Below are 19801 nucleotides of genomic sequence, written 5' to 3'. Positions count from 1 at the left end.
TAACAGGGCCCTACAGGGATGCTGGTGCTCCCCTCACAAATCTGTTTCTCAAGGTGCTGGTGAAGGGTATGTTTTCTGGATCATCCCCATGTGGAGGATTAGGTTTAACTTGACAGATCCACTCCAGCATTCCCATTTCCCTGAGTCTCTGAATCCCTTCATCAATAGTAAACCATGGAATATCAGGCATCTCTAACTCATTCACAGTGGGCCATCTTTTGATCCATATCTCTGCCAACCATCCAAATAAGCTATTAATACCTTTCTTCACTCCACGAGCTATGACATTAAATTCAGAATCCCTACCTAATTGGCCCATATCAACAAATTCAGCCTGATCCAGATGTATGTTTTTGCCACCATTATCCCACACCCATAAAATCCAGTCCCATGCTTGCTCATCAGGCCTCTGCCTGTAAGAGTTGGAAAACTCAAGAAGCTCTTTGGGAGTATAGCGAACCTCTTCATGGGTCACAGTATGTATCTCTCCTTTAGGCGCTTTCTGTGCTTTGAGCCTGGTTATGGGCCTGGAGGCAAAAACGGGTGTTAAGGGTGGGTCCTGAGGAGCAGCAGCATAATCCTGTTTAGTCAACATAGCATTAGCTTCCCCAAGTATGCTAGGAGATTCCAACACAGCAGCGGGTGGAGGTGGTGACCCCTCTGCCATTTCAGGTGGGGAAATCTCTCCCTCAGGTAAAATAACTTCATTAGCATCCAGAAATTCAGTATATTCACTTTCCTCAGAATCCGCCCATACATCTCCATCCCAATTCATGGGATCCCACTCTTTTCCAACCAGTGCCCTAACCTTTGCTTCTGATACCCTTCGAGGCTGAGCATTAAATTTACGTTGTAGTTCAGCCAATCGAATTATGAGGGACTGTGTCTGGGTTTCTGCAATCTCAGCCTTGCGGCTAAAAGAGAGGAGATTTTCACTCATGACACACTGAGAAACTTTTAAATTTCTTATCTGTTTCTGGAGATGCAATTTTTCATTCATTAGTTTGTCCAAAGCGGCTAAGACCAGCCATCCAGCATCATTATATTGTCTACTGTGCCAAAGATACTCAAAATTGTTTTGTACAGAGTCACTAAATTTTTGACATCTCACAATTGGTGAATTAGGATAATCAAATGGATCTATGAGACGTATTAGTTTAAACAGTTCATGCCAAGGATTATCAGTATATTCCACAGAAGTAGAAGCAGAGACCTTGGTGTCTTCAGGTCTCACCAAATTGCAGAGCCAACTCCAGGAAGCTCTAACACCATTAAAGAATGCCATTGTTATAATTCTGTTTCTCTAGGACCACTCTCAGTACCAAAATCTGTATTGGTCAGGGTTTTACTAGAGAGAACAGATATAACCTGGAATATATAGAAACAACAAGATTGGCTTACGAATAGTCAATCTCAGAGTCCGATGAGGAAGCGTGCAGAGGGTGTCTATGCACTGGAGGCCGAAGGGTTCAATCCAAGATCTCTGGAGTTCACCCTAGTGTCTTGTGCAAGTCCACACCAGCAGGCTGATGGGTCCACGACAGAAGGCCGAAGGCTCTGTGATGAAAAGCTGAAGAGTCTGTACTGGAAGCCAGGAGGCGAGGTCCAAACTAAAGGCGAAGACTGGAGCTTCTCCCAAGAATGGCATTGATTTGTCCTTCCTCCTCTCCTTTTATACCTCGAGGTGATAACTCACCCTAGGGTGGGTCTTCTTCTACATCCTTGGGTGTAGAATTGCTAAACCCATTTAGTTAGCTTCTAACTGTCTCAAGTTGACACAATCAATCAGCCACTAGAGGGTCTTTTAGGTATAGTATCATTACATCTGTAAATAATGATAACTTAAATTCTTCCTTCACTGTCCATTTTTGTTTAGCTTCTTTTACTTAGCTAATTATTCTGCTTAATGTTTCCCTAACTATTTTGAAAAGGAGTGGTGATAATGGAAATCCTTGTCTTTCTCCTGGTGTTAGAGTAAAAGTTTTCAGTTTTTGATCATTTTTTGTGATGCTGGCTGTTGATTTGTCATAGATTAAGACCTTCTATTCCAATTATCTGTAGGGTTTTTATTGAGAATGGGTGTCGGACTTTTTCAAATGCTTTTTCTGCATCTAATAAGATGATCATATGATTGTTGTATTAAATTCTGTTAATATGGTATATTACATTTATTGATTTTTATATGTTGAACCATTCCTACATCCCTAGGATGAATGCCAGTTGGTCATGGTGTATAATCTTCTTGATGATCTGCTGCATTCTCTTTGCCAGTATCTTGTTGAGGATATTTGCATCTATGTTCATTAGGGAGATCAGCCTGTAATTCTCTTTTTTGGTTGGATCTTTCCCCTTTTTGCGATCAGGTGATGCTTGCTTTCAGGAATTAATTTGTATATATTGCTTCCCTTTCAGAGTATTGATGTTAGATCATCTCTAAGTGTCTTTTGAAATTCAGAGTGAATCCATCAAGACTTGGGCTTTTCTTTGTTGATAGGTTTTTAATTACCTCTTTAGTATCAATGACTGACAGTGGGTTATTTAGAATTTTTATATCTTCTTATTCAGCTTTGGCAATTAATATGTATCTAGGAACCTGTCCATTCCTTGTTCATTCTCCATCTTATTAGAATACAGGTTTTCATAGTAGGTATTGATGATCTGAATGTCTGCAGAATCCATTGTGATTTCTCACTTTTCATTTCCAAGACTGTGGATTTGAGTCTTTTCTTTCCTTTTTTTGGTGAGGTTGGCTAAGGGTTTGTCTATTTTACTTAATCTTTCAGAGAACTAACTTTTTGACCCATTGATTATTTTGTTTACCTAGTGTCAATTGTGTTAATTTCTGCTTTAACCTTTATGATTTCCTGCATTTTATGCATTAGCGTTTAACTTGCTCTTCATTTTCTAGATGCTTGTGGTTCAACATTAGGTCATTTATTTGAGATACGTTTTTCTGATTTGAGAATTCATTGCTATAAATTTTACTTATAGAATGCTTTCATTGTGCCCCATAAGTTCTGGTATACTATATAGGCACTATCATTTAATTGTAAAAACTATCTAATTTCTTCTTGACCCATTGGCTGTTCGGGAAGATATTAATTTTTATGTGTTCATACAATTTTTGTGTTTTTTTGCCATTGATTTCTAATTTCATTGCACTATTATCTGAAAATATACATGGGATAATTTCAATTTCTTGCAATTAAGCATGCTTTATGAATTAGAACGTGGTCTATTTTGGAGAAACTGATGTATGCAAATGAGAAGAATATGTATTCCATTGTGGGGTAGAACACTAAAGATATCTAATAAGACCATTTGTTCAAAAGTTTGGTTCAGGTCTGATACTTCTTTGTTGATTTATTAACTACTTGGTCCATTCATGACAGTTTTTTTTAAAGTCCCCCATTAATATTATTATATTAGTGTTTTCTTTTTCTTCTCCATGAATGTTTGTTTTATATTGTTGGGTGTGCTGGTATTTGGTGTATATAATTTATGATTACTATCTCATCCTCTTTGATTGTTCCCTTTACAAGGATGTAGTGACCTTCTGTGTCTCTTTTGGTCAGTCCTTCTTTGAAATCCACTTTTGCTGCAAATAGAATTGCTCTCCCTTCTTTTAACTGGGTTCTTGTCACATATAGTATTATTTTCCATCTTTTGAATTTAAGTCTATAAATTTTCTTTTAAGTTAAATGTGTTTCTTGTTACAGCATATTGTTGGATCTTGTTTCTTGATTCATTCTGTCAATCTGTTTCTTTTGATTGGTTAGTTGAGACCATTTATACTGATGCTTATAACTAATAGATATTGACTTATTCTTGTCATATGATTTTCCTGTTGTTTCATGCCTTTCTTTTCCCTATCTTTAATTACTTACTTTACCTGGTGAATTAATTCTGTAGAGATTCATAAAATAGTTGTGTTCATTTTTTTTATAATATACTTCAGAACTTTTTGGAGTGCTGGTTTGATGGTTATGAATTTCTTCAGGGATTCTTTATCATGAAAGTATCTCATTTCTCCATCAATTTTTAAAGAGAACTTTATCTTTAAATCTGTGTCTTTATCTTTTCAATCTGTGTTGAAAGTTGATTTCTTTTATGGGTTGAAATACTTCACTTCAAGTTCTTTACTTTAGGGCTTGTGTTGAGAAGTCTGCTGTGAATTTGATGTGCTTTCTTTTATAGCTGATTTCTTTTCCCTAAGAGCTTTTAGTATTGTGCTGAATTTCTGGAATGTTGACTATTATGTGCCTTTGTTTAGTTTTTTTTTTTTTTCTAACCATGGCTAATTGGCATTCTGTATTCCTCACTTATCTGTATGTCAAATTCTTTTTCTATGCTTGGGGAATTTTCTGCCATTACTTCTGTGAACAGATTTCTTATGTCCTTTGTGCTATGCTCTGATTTTTCATCGATTCTGCTTAAACTTATGTCATTCTTCTTTACATCATCTAGTAGCTATTGGATTAAATTTTTTGGTCCCTTGAAATTGTGAAGGAGGCTTTTCTTCAAGTGAGGAAATGATTGCTTTTTTATTTTATAGAAAAAGTGAACAAAATTTCATAAGAAAATAATAGAACAAGAAATAGCCATAAAAGTTCTCCAAATGATATTAGCACAAACCTTTCTTTCAATGAACTAAGACAAATTTGTAATTTGTATTTTTTCCTTTTCCCTTCCTTCCTTTCACCTTTCCTTTTTATCCTACTTCCTTTTCCCTTTTGAACAATTTCTTCCCATTTCACAATATCTATTATACATTTTGGAATTTATTTACTCTTTTAGTTTCTCACACCAGGGAGACAATACTAGGTTTACACATGTGAGCCTTATTTAGTCTCAAGTTGCATCCATTTGCCTATAGAAGTCTCAAGTTTACTCTTCTTTATGGCTGAGTAGTACTTCACTGTATAAAAAGACCACATCTTTTTTATTCATTATTTGTTTAATGGGCATTTGGGTGGGATGGACTGCAAGATTTAGAATTGTGCTGCTATAAAAATGGGTACATATCTATTACTGCAGTATGATGTTTTTAATTCTTCCAGGAAGCTACTCAAAGGGGAACAAGTTGGCCGAATGGGACTTCTAATCCTAGTTTTTTAAAAGAATCTTCACACTGATTTCCACAGTAGTTGTATCAACCTACAGTTCTGTAAACAGTGGGAAAATGTACCTTTTTCCCCATAGTCCCTCTAGCACTTGAATTGGTTGATTTCTTGATGACAGTGTTTTTTTCTGGGGTGAGAAGCAATATCAGTGTTATTTTGATTTGCATCTCAATGATGTTGAACATTTTTCATATATTTACTTGTCATTTGTATTTCTTCATCTGAGTAGTACATATTCATTTCAGATGGTCATTTTGGATTGGGTCTTTGAATTTGCGGGCCTGATTTTTTCAGTTGTTTATATGTCCTAGTGATATGTCCTTTGTCTGAGGGACAACTAGCTAAATTTTTTTCTTACATCACGGGAAAAAATGGTATGATGTTTTTAATTCTTCCAGGAACATTCCCAGAAGTGGAATAGCTGCGTCAAATGGGATCTCTAACTCTAGTTTTCACCGTGCTGGAGCTTTGTTTTGATGTGCAAAAACTTTTAAATGAGATGAGATCCAAATTGTTGATTCTTTGAAGTGGTTCCCCTGTGATCTGGGTTTTGCTAATGAACTCCCTGTCTACATGTATGTTTTCAAGATTTTTCCCTATATTCTCTTCCAGTAGATTTAGTATTTCTGTTTTAATATTTAGATCTTTGATCCATTTTGACTTTAGTTTAGTGCATGCTGATAGACATGGGTCTAGTTTTAGTCTTTGGCAGGTGGAAAGCCAGTTTTTCCAGCCCCAGTTGCTGTTGTCTTCCAGTGAGTATGTTTGGCCTCTTTGTCAAAGATAAAGTGGCTGAGTGTGTTTGGAGTTCTGTCTGCATCCTTTAATCTTTTCCACTGATCCTCAGGCCTGTTGTTCTTTTCTTTTTTGCCAGCAGCATGTTGATTTTATCACGTAGCTTTGTAGCATAATTTAAAGTCAAGGATTGTGATGCTTCCTGCCTTCCCTTTGTTGCCTAGAATTTCTTCTGCTCTTTCCTGTCTCATTTATTTCCAAATGAATTTTTAAAATGTTTTCTCTAGTTCTGTGAGATATGATATTTTGATCAGAATTGCATTAAGTCTATATAATAATTTTGAGAGTATGGTCATTTTCATTATGTTGCTTCTTTCTATCCATGAGCAACAGATATCATTCCTATTTCTGATATGCTCTTCAATATCCTTTTTCAGAATACTGTGTCACTTTTGCTGTAGTAGTACAGTCAGTAAGAACAATAGCATTGAGCAGTTTACAAAACGACAAACTGTGATAACTGTTACTTTGCCACCTTTAACCATATGTAGAAGATTTATATAAGAAAATCTGAAAATTAAATTTAGTAATATTCACTTAAAAGAGAAATTTTAACTTCAGAAGAGAAAATTTAAAAAAATATAAGAGGAAAAATGGAGAAAGAAAAGAAGAGAAAGAGATTAGAAGCAAATATCAAGGACAAAGGAAGGTTACCTATTCTTTGAGATATTGGTGAAGATGATAGGAGGGAAATAAAAACAACAACTAACAAGAACAAGAACTAAAACAAAAATAAGAACTAAACAAAACAAAAGACCTAAGAACAATGTTTGCACTCATGAAAAAAGCAAAGCAATCTAGAAAAAAGAATAAATACAAAACCAAAGGGTGGGGGGGAGATTCCTCTGTGGTTTCAAGCCCCTGGTTTTCTCTGGGGTCTATACTTTTGTGGTAGTGTCAAGTTGTGGACATGTCTCTGCTGTTGCTGGTAATTAAAAGAGGCTGATAGGGCCCAATTTCATGATGGCTGTTCACAGGAAGCCTGCAGTAGGATTAGAGTGGAGTGCTAGATAATTCCAGCAAGCTTAAAGTAGGAATAGAGCTGGATGCCAGTTTAGTGCCTTCAACTCCACAGAGTTCATGCTGATCTTGGCTTCTGGTTATGGGACTGAGGGGATTGAGGCGTTCCCTAGGTTCAGTCAGCCCCTCCTTAAAGTGGAATCTGGCCAAGAGTCCTTTCAGGGGACAACTGGACTGGAGTTACTCACCAGATTTTACATCTCACAGCGTCCACTGCTCCAGTCTACTGGTCTGTTTCTCTCTCTTGAAGTCTCTGAAGTCCCGCCCCGTCTCTGCGTTCCTTTAGATTTGAGCCTCCTCTGAGTGGTGAGTCAGGGTAAAAGTATAGTTTTCCGCTTTCTTTTTCTGGATTGAGTCTGTTTCTTTCCCTATGGGCTCTAATTCTTCCTTCAGGTCCTTCCTGAATCCTGGAGATCCAGCTCCCTCCTTCTTTTCTTCCCCAAGTTGTTATATTTCAGTGTCTGGATTTCAAATCTCAGAGAGCCTGATTTGCCACTGTTTGCTGCTTCACCATCTTCCTGGAAATCCCTGTTGTCTTTTTGTAAATTATTAGAATTTTGAAACCTGATTTCAATATACATATGTTGTTTATCTTTCTCAAATGGCCTTGTTTTCTTGTCTACTTTATGACATATATTTCATGTCTTCTTAAAAAAGGTTTAATAAGCTGTTTTATTGCCATTGTGATATTATTTGGGCTAGCTATGAATTTCAGGACTCATTTGAATTACCTATCCATCTCATCAAGAAATACAGTATATGTCTTATTTATGTATGTCTTCTATTACAATCTTCAGTAGTTTTTTGTGCTTTTTCTCTTGTATTTCCTCCATATATAGGCATATATATGTATATATATATATATGAATACATAAAGATGATTTATGGATTTTAGGTATTGCTGGTACATAGAACAACAGTTGCTATTTGTGTGATAGTACTGAAGTATGCCTAATAAGATTATTTTTGTCATTAAATATGAGTCTTTCAGATTATGTGGATGGAAAAAAGTTAATATCTTTGTTTGTAGCCTCATAGTTTTGCAAGTTATCCACTCTGCCAGTGAATAATAATGGCAAGTGTGGTCATAATTTGCAACTACCAAGACTGTTATATCCAGTTTCTATTTTCTAAATTCCTGTTGGACACAAAGTTTGAATTAACATGGACACCTGGAGATCTGTGGTAGAATCACTGATCTACTATTAGGAAGTTTAATATGAGTTTGGAGGTCAAAAACCTGTAGTAGTTGTCAAACTGTAGTAGTTGTAAAATCCTAACCCTAACCCTAACCCTAATTGCCCCCCCCCAGCACTTTTCAGTACACACCTGGTAGGTTTTGTTTTAAAAAAAAAAATACCCGAACAGAACAAACAAACAAACTCAGAGTGATATTCCAGTAGTACAGATCTGATTATAGCATTCCTCTGCTTGAATCCTTTCCTTCTTACCTATTCATCTCAGTTTTTATTTGAGTGACTTTCCTCTGCCTCTATTGATCAATACCTAAATATATCTGTTGGGACAAGCAGAGTAAATACAATAGTACCTTGTCAGATGACTGTTTTCCCAAAGGGACATTACATTGTATTATTCACCTCCGTAACTTTCTACATGTCCAACTTCCTTGGAACTTTTATTACCTTGCCTACCATTACAACAATGTAAACTCTTGGCTTATAGTAATTAACAATTGACACTTGATTTCAATTGTTTCAGAATACTATATTCCCACTGTAACCAACAAGCCAAGAAATTTAACAGCATCTTATATAATCAACACTTCAACAGAATTCAATCGCTAATGAATAACTTGGTGATTGCAATCCCTAACTCAATACTGCATTCTTTCTTTGGTAGATAACATGTCCTCTGGCATTTTGCATGGAACATGATTGTTGGGAAAAGTTTGTGTTCATAGTTTATTGCCTCTACTATGTTCATATTCCTGAGTCTTTAATCCCTTTTTTCACCATACCACACAAATATTCTGGCATTTCAATTTCACTTAGCATGAAGCATTGCATTTTCAATGCTTTTCAGAATGATCCCTTAATGAGTTTGCGCCATCTACTGGTGTAATTACCAGTGTTTTAAAGCTTGTACCTTAGGATGTGCCTAAGTCAATAAATTCTTCCTTATCTAGTTTTAGTGGGAAACTAATCAAGCATTCTGATAATGTCCCATCCACACTCCCCAGCTCTTTTCAGTACATATATGGTAGGTGATAGAATTTTGGGGAGCTGCTAAAAAGATAAGAAGTATGAAATAAAAGTTGCCTTTATTTTAAGAATATGGAGAGAGACTCCAATGAAAGGAGTTTGCCCTTGATGGGAAGCTGCAGCAGTGGGAGGTTGGGAGGGGGAACCAAGAGGCTCTATCTTCAGGTCACCTTTCCCGCTGCTAAGCAATCTACCTGTGGTGCGAAATGAATTCCAATGGGCTACCTGTGCATCAGTAATGCCCCTTAGGCTCCACCCCAAATCTAAGCTACATGTATGTGGTGTACACTAGCAAAAAGAGCTTCGTTATTGCTCATTATGTTTGTGTTATGCCAAAGTACCTGTAACATAGCCTACTGTTCTGTATGCATTTGTTTTCCCCTCTGGGTGACCTAATTGATATGTTAATCAATGCTCTCCTCTGTAAAGAATTGTGAATCCCTGGGAACCTAACCTAATTGATAAGTTAACTATTATTGCCCTCTACAAATAACAGATGTGGTGCTAGAATAAGCTGACAAAGAATTGTGTTTTTTTTTTGTTTTTGTTTTTGTTTTTTTTTTTGCCTTTTTCCTTTTTATCAGTACCGGGGATGGAACTCACAACTGCCTGCTTACAAGGCAGGCGCTTATGCCGCTGAGCTAAATCCCCAGCCCCGAAAAGAATTGTTAATTACTGTTAGACTACTCTATCCTCTGCTAAGGAAAACAAAGGTTTTCCTAATTTCCTTAGCAGATTTCCTGATCCAGGCCCATAACCCCTTACTTTGTAACCTGTGATATGAACATAAAGGCTGCGGGGATGGAACTCACGACTGCCTGCTTGCAAGGCTGGCGCTTATGCTGCTGAGCTAAATCCCCAGCCCCTGCTTTTTAAAATATGTTTTTGCCTCATTTTTGAACTCGAGTTTGGGGGCTCATTTGTGGATTACAAGAGTATGCCCCCACACCACATGTCGGGCAGAGAGAATGGCAGACCTCAGAGGTCATGGAGTCTCTCTCCACATTCTTAAAATAAAGGCCACTTTTGTTTCATTTTTCTTATCTTTTTAGCCGTGCCAAAAATTCCATCAGTAGGTTTTGTAAAAACAAACAAACAAACAAACAAACAGAAAAACAGAGTGATATTCCAGTGGTACAGATCTAATTATGGCTTTCTTCTTTTTGAAACTTTTCCTTCCTTTAATCACGGTGTTATAGTTAATATCTAGATGTCACCTAAAGTCTCATGTGATCATACATGTTAGCTTTCAGGAGGTGATTGGATTATAGTGTTGGGAACTGTTGAAGCTGCTAATTGACCACATGTGTAAAGCTGGGGCATAGCCATCCCAATAACAAAGAGTGCCCTGGGCAAGCCACATGAAGAAGCTGCTTCAGCCCAGAGAATATCTAGCCTGAAGATAATCAGAACAGTGGGGTGCTAGGACAACAGGGTGTCATGTGACATTAAGTAGCTAAAAGGTATAAACACCCCTGCAGTGAAGTGCCAGTTCTTTTCTTCCCATCAGGAGAAAGAGGTCTCCACCTGAGCCCAACTTTGTCTTTATTTTTATCATCCTCTCGTCAACCTTTCACCCAGAAAACATCTGGAGCTGCATGGATCATGGCATCATAGGGATGTGATCATTGACACTGGATTAGTCCACTGATGAGTTTATAGGTAATTGTAACTTGAGGAGGTAAAGTTAGAGGAGCTGGGGCACTGGAGCCATGGCCTGGAAATGTGTATCTCTTTTCTCTTTCCTTGATCTCTCTTTCTTTGTCTCTGTCCCTTTATCTTCTGTGTCTCTGTTTCTGTCTTGTTCTCTCCCTGCTTCTTGTCACCATCCCACGAGCTGTTTCTCTTTTACCATGCTCCTCAGCCAGTTGGCTGACTGAGGAGCCAGCCAGCTATGGAATGAAATCTCAACAATCTCCTTTTTCAGAGTTGTATAGTTTTCTTGTGGAGATTTTTCACTTCCTTGTTTATATTAATTCTTAATTATTTCATTTTTCTTGATGCAATGTGAAGGGTATTGTTTTCCTTGTTTCTCTCTCAGTGAGTTTGTTATTGGTGTACGAGAATGCTATAGATTTTTTAAGTGCTGACTTTTTATCCTACTATGCTATCAAATTTGGATATGAGTCCTAAAAGTCTTTTGGTGGAATTTTTGGAGTCTAGTATGCAGAGGATCATGTTATCAGCAGATAATGAGAATTTAACTTCTATCCCTATTCATATCCCTTTCATTTTTTTCTCTTGTCTTATTAACAAGAGAAAAATAAAAGTATTAGCTAATGTTTTTAGAACTCTATTAAATACACATAGTAATATTTTTGTCCTTTTCTTGATTTTAGAAGGAAAGCTTTTAGCTTCTCTCCATTTAATATGATGTTACCCATTGGTTTGTTGTACATGGCTCTTATCAGGTTGAGATAAAAATCTTCTATTCTTATTTTCTTCACTTTTTTTAATATCATGAATGGATACTGGATTTTGTCAAATGCTTTTCCTGCATCTATTTAGAGGATCATATGATTTTTGTTACTACTTCTGTTTATGTGTTGTACTACATTTATTGATTTGTGTATGTTGAATCATCCCTAAGTCCCTGGAATAAATCATACTTGGTCATTGAAAGGGTCGCTGACCCAGACCAGACACTGTAGCCAGAAAAAGCCTTAGCCGGAATTAGGGAGCTCCTGTCTCCCCGGCCCCCAGAGATTTACCTGTAACCCTATACCCCCCCACCCTTCGGAATCTGCCCCTGGTGCCAAACGTGTGCCAATGAAATATCTGTGCATCTCTAATGGCCTTGGGGCACTGCCCTAAGCTTAGGCTACTTATATTACCCTACACCACGTGTCTGCATAAGAGAGATCGCCAGATTCTAGCGGCCAGTGCACAAGTCCTCTCTCTCTGTGTTCCCAGAATAAAGGCCTCTTTTGTTTTATACTCCTCTTCTTTTGGGAATTTTTTCATCTTCTGGAAATAATCCTATCGCTTGGTGCCATGTGACTTGATCAGCAGGCGATTGACTCTTGGGACACACTCCCAGTTGGGTCCCCGGCCGATTCACGAATCGGTAACATCCTGGCTTGATTCTGTGCTTTTCCTTCTGCCGAGACACATTTCACCTCTCGCCAGCTGTCTCCAAACACCACCACCCAGATTGACTTAAGGTGAGCATACTCCAGAAGTCTCGTGGCACTGGGCCGGGCCCCAGTGGACTAGTCTCCCCCGTTTGCGTAGGTCTCTAGCATTTTCATGTCCCTAGGACAGCCATGAGCAGGTTTTTTTCTGGGCTAGCCTGTGTCCACACTAAAATTTCTCACGTTCTTTGGGTTCTGATAGCCCAAAGCAGAAATTTTGGACTGCCCACACTGAAAAATACCTCGCTTTCCTTAGAAGCCTCGCTCTTTCACTGCCAAAGCTGCTACTGACCTTCCATAAACTCCACTTGTACATTTCTCAGTGACGACTGGAATACACGAGTTTTGGAACCTTAGCCCCACCACGTGGCGCCACAGGATCAGTGACAGCTTTTTCTCTGGGCCACCAGTTTTTTGCTTGCCTTAATCAACAATGGGAAATTTACTTCCTACATCCAAAAAAAAAAAAAAAAAAAAAACACGCCGTTACAATGCTTAATTTCCAATTTACGTACTTTGAAAATTAAAAGTACCATAAAAAGTAAATTAACTTTTTACTGCCAGGAAGTTTGGCCTACGTACCCACTCCTTGGCAAGCACTGGCCTTGGGAAGGGACGTTTGATGTTTCAATTCTAAAAACACTTCATGATTTCTGTCGGGCCAGTGACAGAGTCATAGAGCTCCAGTACATCAAGGCGTTTTTGGTCCTAAGAACATGCCAGTCCCTCATTAAGTCTTGTGCTCCTGCTGAGATCCTTTTAGCTAACTCTACCGTGCCTCAAACTTTTCCATCCTGCCCTCAGGATTTGCTTGAGGATGTTCCTCCAGTGTTTGCCGGGCTGCCACCTGCCTACCCCCAAACTCTACCTCCAGCCGGATCACTCTCCCCTCCCCCTATGCCTGATTCTCTCAGCAGTCCTGGTCCCAATGTGTCACAGTTACTTCCCGCTGTGCGATCATCTCCCCCTCCACCTTCCACGATACAGGCCTCTCCTGGAAGCTCTGCTCTGCCCTCTGATACCTTCTCACTGCCAGCCTGCCACACTAGGTCATGTTCATTGTGCCCCTCTGGCACACAGCGTGATTTTTCTAGCTTGCACCATAAACAGCCGCCATGCTCCCTGTGTTCAGGCAGCTGTAGCAATAACGCAGTACCGCCATGTTCCGGAAGTTCAGACAGGCCATGTGGCGATGGAGCACCACCATGTTCAGATAGTTGTTATGACAATGGGCTGCCACCATGCTCAAAGGGGTCACATGGTGTGCCGCCATGTTCGTTTGGTTACCATGGCAACAGGGTACCACCATGTTCATTCTGGTCTCATGGTCAATGGGCACCCTCTTGTGGCTCCTCTTGGGAACAGCAACAGCCGCCTTGTCATAGTCCATATGACCGCGGTAAAGGCCCACACCAATCCTCTCATTTCAAGGCACACAGTACAATGCCATCTGCCTGTATTTCCTCCTCACAGGGTGAGCGCCAGCCACTCTGTAGCTGCTCTTCAGATAATTACTCACACGCATCTACCAGGCGGATAGCTGCCCAATGTCACTCTCCTCCACATTCTTCTCCTCAGGCTCTGCTGCCACTTCAGGTGCAAGCAGGCCCCGAAGGCCTTGTTAATATCCATGTGCCATTTTCTCTTTCTGATCTGTCTCAGATTACCCATAAATTAGGCAGCTTTTCTGTTGACCCACAGAATTATATCAGGCAATTTGAATTTATCACCAATTGTTATGATTTGCATTTTAAAGATGTTTATGTGATTTTAAATACCACCCTTAGCTCGCAAGAGCGAAATCAGCTGTGGCAAGCAGCTCGAGAGGAAGCTGACTGCAGGCACAGGGCAAATACTACTGACAATGACCCTGGGCCTATAGCTGTGCCAGACCAAGACCATAACTGGAACTATCAAAATGGTCAAGGTTCAACAAAATTATGTAAGATGATTGAGTGTCTGAGTGTGGGTCTTAATACGATTGCTCACAAACACACTAATTATAACAAGCTTTTAGAACAGGTCCAGGAGGCTAATGAAAACCCAGCTGTGTTTCTAAATCGGCTTCAGGAAACCTTAATTAAATATACCAATGTAAACCCAGACTCTCATGAAGGGATGATTGTTGTTAACTCCTATTTTATTTCACAGTCAGCTCCTGATATTCATGCAAAATTACAAAAGGTTGAACATGGCCCTCAAACTCTACAAGGAGATCTACTTAAATTAGCCTTCCATATCTTCAACAATAGAGAAAAGCTTCAGAAAGAGGAAAAGCAAGCTCAAAAGTTAATGTTTGCTAAATATCAGATCCCCTGGACCCTACTAGGTCCATACATGCCTCCTTTCAAAAATTAAAAGAGGCTCTCCTAAAAGCTCCAGCTCTTACCCTTCCTGATCCCACCCAACCTTTTATCCTATACACTACTTGTTAGGGCCACAATGCTATATGTGTACTAGGACACAAAAAGGGACCTTCTTTTCAAGCAGTAGCTTACTTACAGTTAGCTACTTACAGTACATACAAACAGTTAGATGACACAGTAAAAGCATGGGCTCCTTGTCTCTGAGCTCTTGCAGCTGCAGCCCTCCTGACACAGGAAGCTAAAAAGTTTACATTAGGACAATCTATTACAGTACACTCACCTCATCACCTACGTGACCTTATCTCACATAAGGTGCTCCCTGCCCTAATGACCCCTTCTCACCTTCAACAGGTACACTTAGCTCTCTCTCAAGACCCTTGCATCTCTAGTGCAACTAGTGGTCCTCTTAATATAGCCACCTTACTTGCCACCTCAGAGGGCCATCCTCACCATGCCTGTATAGAGTTTTTACAGATAACTCCCACTCCTTTCCCTCACATCAGTAGCACACCTCTCTCCTTGGCCTTTGACACATGGTTCATAAATGGCAGTTCAACAAACACAGACAACCAAAAGAAGGCAGGATACGCAATGGTTAACCAGTCAAAAGTTATAGATGCAAATCCACTGCCACCTGGGACCACTTCCCAGAGGGCAGAACCTACTGCCCTTACCAGGGCCCTTACACTAGCAAAAGACAAGATTATAAATATATACACCGACTCAAAGTATACATTTAGCATTTTACACTCTAATGCCTCTATCTGGCAAGAATGGGGTTTTATTTCCACTCAGGGAACCCCCATTATTAATGCTCCCCTTATCCTTAAGCTTCTAGAGGCAGCCCAACTTCCAAAGCAGGCAGCAGTCATCCACTGCAGAGGACACCAAAGCTCTACAGATCCTATTGCTCAAGGCAATGCCTTTGCAGACTCACAAGCTAAGTTAGCTGCACAAAAGCCCTGCCCCTTCTCATCTTCTCCCGTTACTCCCAAACTGTCTACCTCAGCCCAATTATTCACCAGAGCAGTTACAGTTACTTCATAAACCAGGTTACACACAAAACACTCAGGGATGGATTTTTCAGGGATCTAAACTTGTTCTCCCACATCAACAGGCCTCAGACATGATCACCGACTTACACAACTGTTTTCATATAGGATCACAGGCCCTATACAAACTCTTAGCCCCAATAGTCACACACCCTTCTCTAAAAGCTATCATTCTTAAGATTACTCACACCTGTGATCTCTGTGCCAGGACCTCTCCTCAGGGACGCATGGCACCCCCTTTCCTACCCATCAATTTTGGGAACACATCCCTGGTCAGGACTGGCAGATAGATTTTACACACATGCCCCGCCACAAGACTCTCAAATATCTTCTCACCTTTGTTTGTACCTTTTCAGGATGGATAGAAGCCTTTCCCACAACCAGGGAAACTGCTGATGTAGTTACCAAAATCATATTACAAGAAATCATTCTGAGGTTTGGTCTACCTCAGAGTATTCAGTCAGATAATGGGCCCGCCTTTATTTCTCAGATCACTCAACAGGTATCCTCGAGCTTACACATCACCTGGCACCTACACACCCCATACCATCCACAATCCTCAGGAAAAGTAGAAAAGGCAAATGGCCTCATAAAGACACACCTTACAAAACTCACTTTAGAACTACACCAACCTTGGCCTCAACTTTTGCCCTTAGCCTTAGCCAAGCTCAGCGCACTTTCTCAGGCTCCTACTTTCTTAAGTCCTTTTGAACTTATGTACAGCAGGCAATTCTTACTCCACAATCTTCCTACTCCCCAAAATCTCCCTTCCCTGGCTGACTATGTCCCAGTCCTCTCCTTTCTCCGACACCTGTTGCAACAATATGCTGATCTCTGCCTTCCACAACCTTCTGGAGAGGCCAAACCAGATCCTCCCATATCCCCAGGAGACCTAATTTATCTCAAATATTCTAAATCCACAGGACTACAACCAAGGTGGAGTGGCCCTTACCTGGTCTACTTGGCTACCCCTACAGCGGTCAAAGTTGCCGGACTCCCATCCTGGTTTCACATCACTCAGGCTAAGAGGTGCCCTCCCAGCCCCAAATCTGATCATTCTGAGTGGTCATCTCATCTTCTGTCACCCACCCATCTCCGTTTCACAAAGGCCTCACAGCCACAGTTAACAGGCTAAGTCATGTTTTGTTATCCAATTCGGTTCCTAATCTCTTACACTCTATTAATGATCATTTTTACAGCAGGACTCTTGACAGTCTTTCCTAGAGACTCCCACATCATGCGTAAGATCATCTTTATAATGTTCTATGTGATAACTGTCATGGTTCTTTCTACCTTCAGCTGTCTGGTTAAACGTGACATACCTGAAAGCCTAAGCCCTTACCTTCCCTATACTGGTACAGCCACTGTCTCCCCTACTCCCTCTATTTTTCCAGCTCATCTCCTAGACTGGAGACAAGTTTTACACACCTACCCTCCTAACTTTTATGCCTTCAGATGGGGGAGTAAGCACCTCTCATAATTTCACTCCTTCTAACCTCACACTTATTTTTCAGAATTCTACCTCACCGTGATAATGATCCTACCTCAGCATCATCCTGATAAAATTCCATATCTAAATCAAAGGCACCTTCCTCTTTACCTCACCTGGGTCCTTAAATATGACAGTGCCATGTCTCCTAATAACATCATGTATCTTTTTTTTTTCCAGTCTGACATACGTACATTCACCAGTGAAGTTGTCCTGTCTAAAACACCTGGCGTCAGCATCTACCTGGGCATCAACCGTCATCCCGTCGACTCCCCTAGGCTCCAGTACAGCGCCCCCTGCCAGCAGGAAGTAAAGAGAGAAATCTTCACCCCTTTTCCTAATAATCATAAGCCAGGATATGAAAGGGTTGTTGACCCAGACCAGACACTGTAGCCAGAAAAAGCCTCAGCTGGAATTAGGGAGCTCCTGTCTCCCCCTGCCCCTAGAGATTTACCTGTATCCCTATACCCCCCCCCACCCTTCAGAATCTGCCCCTGGTGCCAAACGTGTGCCAATGAAATACCTGTGCATCTCTAATGGCCTTAGGGCACTGCCCTAAGCTTAGGCTACTTATATTCCCCCACGCCACGTGTCCATGTGAGAGAGATCGCCAGATTCCAGTGGCCAGCGTGCCAGTCCTCTCTCTCCATTTTCCCAGAATAAAGGCCTCTTTTGTTTTATACTCCTTATCTTTTGGGAATATTTTTCATCTTCTGGAAATAATCCTATCAGTCATGATGTATGTAAGATCTTATTAATGATTTGCTGCTTCCTGTTAGCCAGTATCTTATTGGGGTTTTTTGCATCTATGTTCATTAAAGAGATTGCTCTGTAGTACTCTTTTGGTTGGGCTCTTTTGTAGTTTTGGAGTCAGGGTAGCATTTGTTTTCAGGAAAAACTGGTAGTACTGCTTCCTTTTCAGTTTCATTAAAGAGTCTGAGAAGTGATAGCATAAGTTCTTCTCTAAAATTCTTGTAGAATTCAGCATTAAATCTACCAAGAGCCAAGCTTTTCTTGGTAGTTTTTTAATTACTTCTTAAATTTCACTGATTGATATTGGCTTATTAAGGATTTTTTTATATCTACGTGGTTCAGGTTCGATAGTTTATATGTATCTAGGAATTTATCCATTTCCTCTGAATTTTCCAATTTGTTAAGAGTACAGATTTTCTAAGTGGTTACTAATAATCTGGATTTCATTAGAATCTGTTGTGGTTTTACCTTTTAAAAATTTCTAATTGCATGAATCTGGATCTTCTCTTTTCCTATTTTGTTAACAGTGGCTAAAGGTTTGTCTATTTTGTTTAATGTTTCAAAGAACCAACTCTTCCATTGATTCTTTTGTATTGTTTCCTTAGTCTCAATTTTATTATTTTCTGCCTTGATTTTTATAATTTTATTCCTCACATTATCTTTGGGTTTGAGTTGTTCTTGTTTTTCTGGGACCTTGAGCATCATTAGATTATTTATTTGAGTTCTTTCTGTTTTTTGATGTGGAGATTCACTGTTATGAACTTGCCTCTTAGGACTGCTTCATTGCATCCCATGTATTCCAGAATTTTTTACTAGCATTATCCCTGATTGTAGAAACTATCTTACTTCTTCTCTAACTCCATTCATGACTTATTGATTATTTATGAAGGGTATTAGTTAACTTCCATGTGTTTGCATAGTGTCTGTGGTGTCTTTTGCTATTGATTTCCAGTTTCAGCGCACTATAGTCTGGTAATATGCATGGATAATTTCAATTCTTTCATATTTATTAAAACATGTTTTATTGGCTAATATGTAGTCTAATTTGGAGAAAGTCCCAAATGCTTCTGAGTATAATGTGTATTCTTTTGTTGGATAGAACAATCTGTAGATATCTGTTAAGAACTTATGTTCAAAGACTTCATTTGATTCTGATATTTCTTGGCTAATTTTTTGTTGAGTTGATCTATTTGTGACAGTGGCATATTGAAGTCCCTTGTTAGAATTGTATTGGTGTTTATCTGATTTTTTTGTATTCATTCATGTTTGTTTTATGAAGTTGAGTATGCTGATATGTGGTAGATATAGGTTTAAAATTGTTAACTGTTCGTGTTGAATTGTTATCTTTACCAATAGGTAGTGACTTTCTTTGTCTCTTCTTATCAGTTTTAGCGTGAAATCCACTTTATGTGAAATTAGGATGGCAACTGCTACTTTCTGGGTTAGTTGCTTGAAATATTGTTTTCCATCTTTTGATTTTTAATTTGTATCTTTTAAAATTTAAGTGTGTTTCTTGTATGCTGCATATTGTTCAGTTTTGTTTCTTGATCTATTTTGCCAATGTGTGCCTTTTGACTATGAATTGAGACGATTCACGTTGAGTTAATACTGAACGTTATTGAGTTGTTTATGTCATTGCATTATTTTCCTGTTGCTAATTTCATTATTTCTTTCCCTTTTGTTTAGCTTCTCCTCCTATGAAGTATTTTGATTTTTTGACTATTGACATTGTTTGCTTCATTGTCTCTTTCTATGATATCTTTGAGGATTTTTTGTAATGCTGCCTTGGTGATCATGAATTACTTGAAGGTGCTCCTTGTTGTGAAAATCCATTATTTCTCCATTAA

General features: G+C 39.3%; 2 protein-coding genes across 2 annotated transcripts in view; both read right to left on the bottom strand.

Annotated features, from left to right (window-relative positions):
* The window catches only part of LOC134475429 (synaptonemal complex central element protein 1-like), a 165465-nt gene that overhangs the window by 25747 nt on the left and 119917 nt on the right, over window positions 1-19801 (bottom strand). The gene's annotated exons all lie outside the window — the stretch shown is intronic.
* On the bottom strand, window positions 11-1285 carry LOC134475531 (Friend virus susceptibility protein 1-like). Its single transcript, XM_063246658.1, has one exon. The coding sequence runs from the start codon at window positions 1283-1285 to the stop codon at window positions 11-13; it is 1275 nt and encodes a 424-aa protein (XP_063102728.1).

The sequence above is a fragment of the Cavia porcellus genome, unplaced genomic scaffold (assembly GCF_034190915.1).
Source record: "Cavia porcellus strain 051 isolate PalLab524CR breed Dunkin Hartley unplaced genomic scaffold, mCavPor4.1 scaffold_3, whole genome shotgun sequence".
Classification (NCBI taxonomy): Eukaryota; Metazoa; Chordata; class Mammalia; order Rodentia; family Caviidae; genus Cavia; species Cavia porcellus.
The sequence above is the reverse complement of the archived record's forward strand: the minus strand, read 5'-3'. Positions and strand labels throughout refer to the sequence as shown.

What these genes read in the sequence shown, in the direction of transcription:
- LOC134475531 (XM_063246658.1), bottom strand. Translation starts at nt 1,285, where the DNA reads ATGGCATTCTTTAATGGTGTTAGAGCTTCCTGGAGTTGGCTCTGCAAT.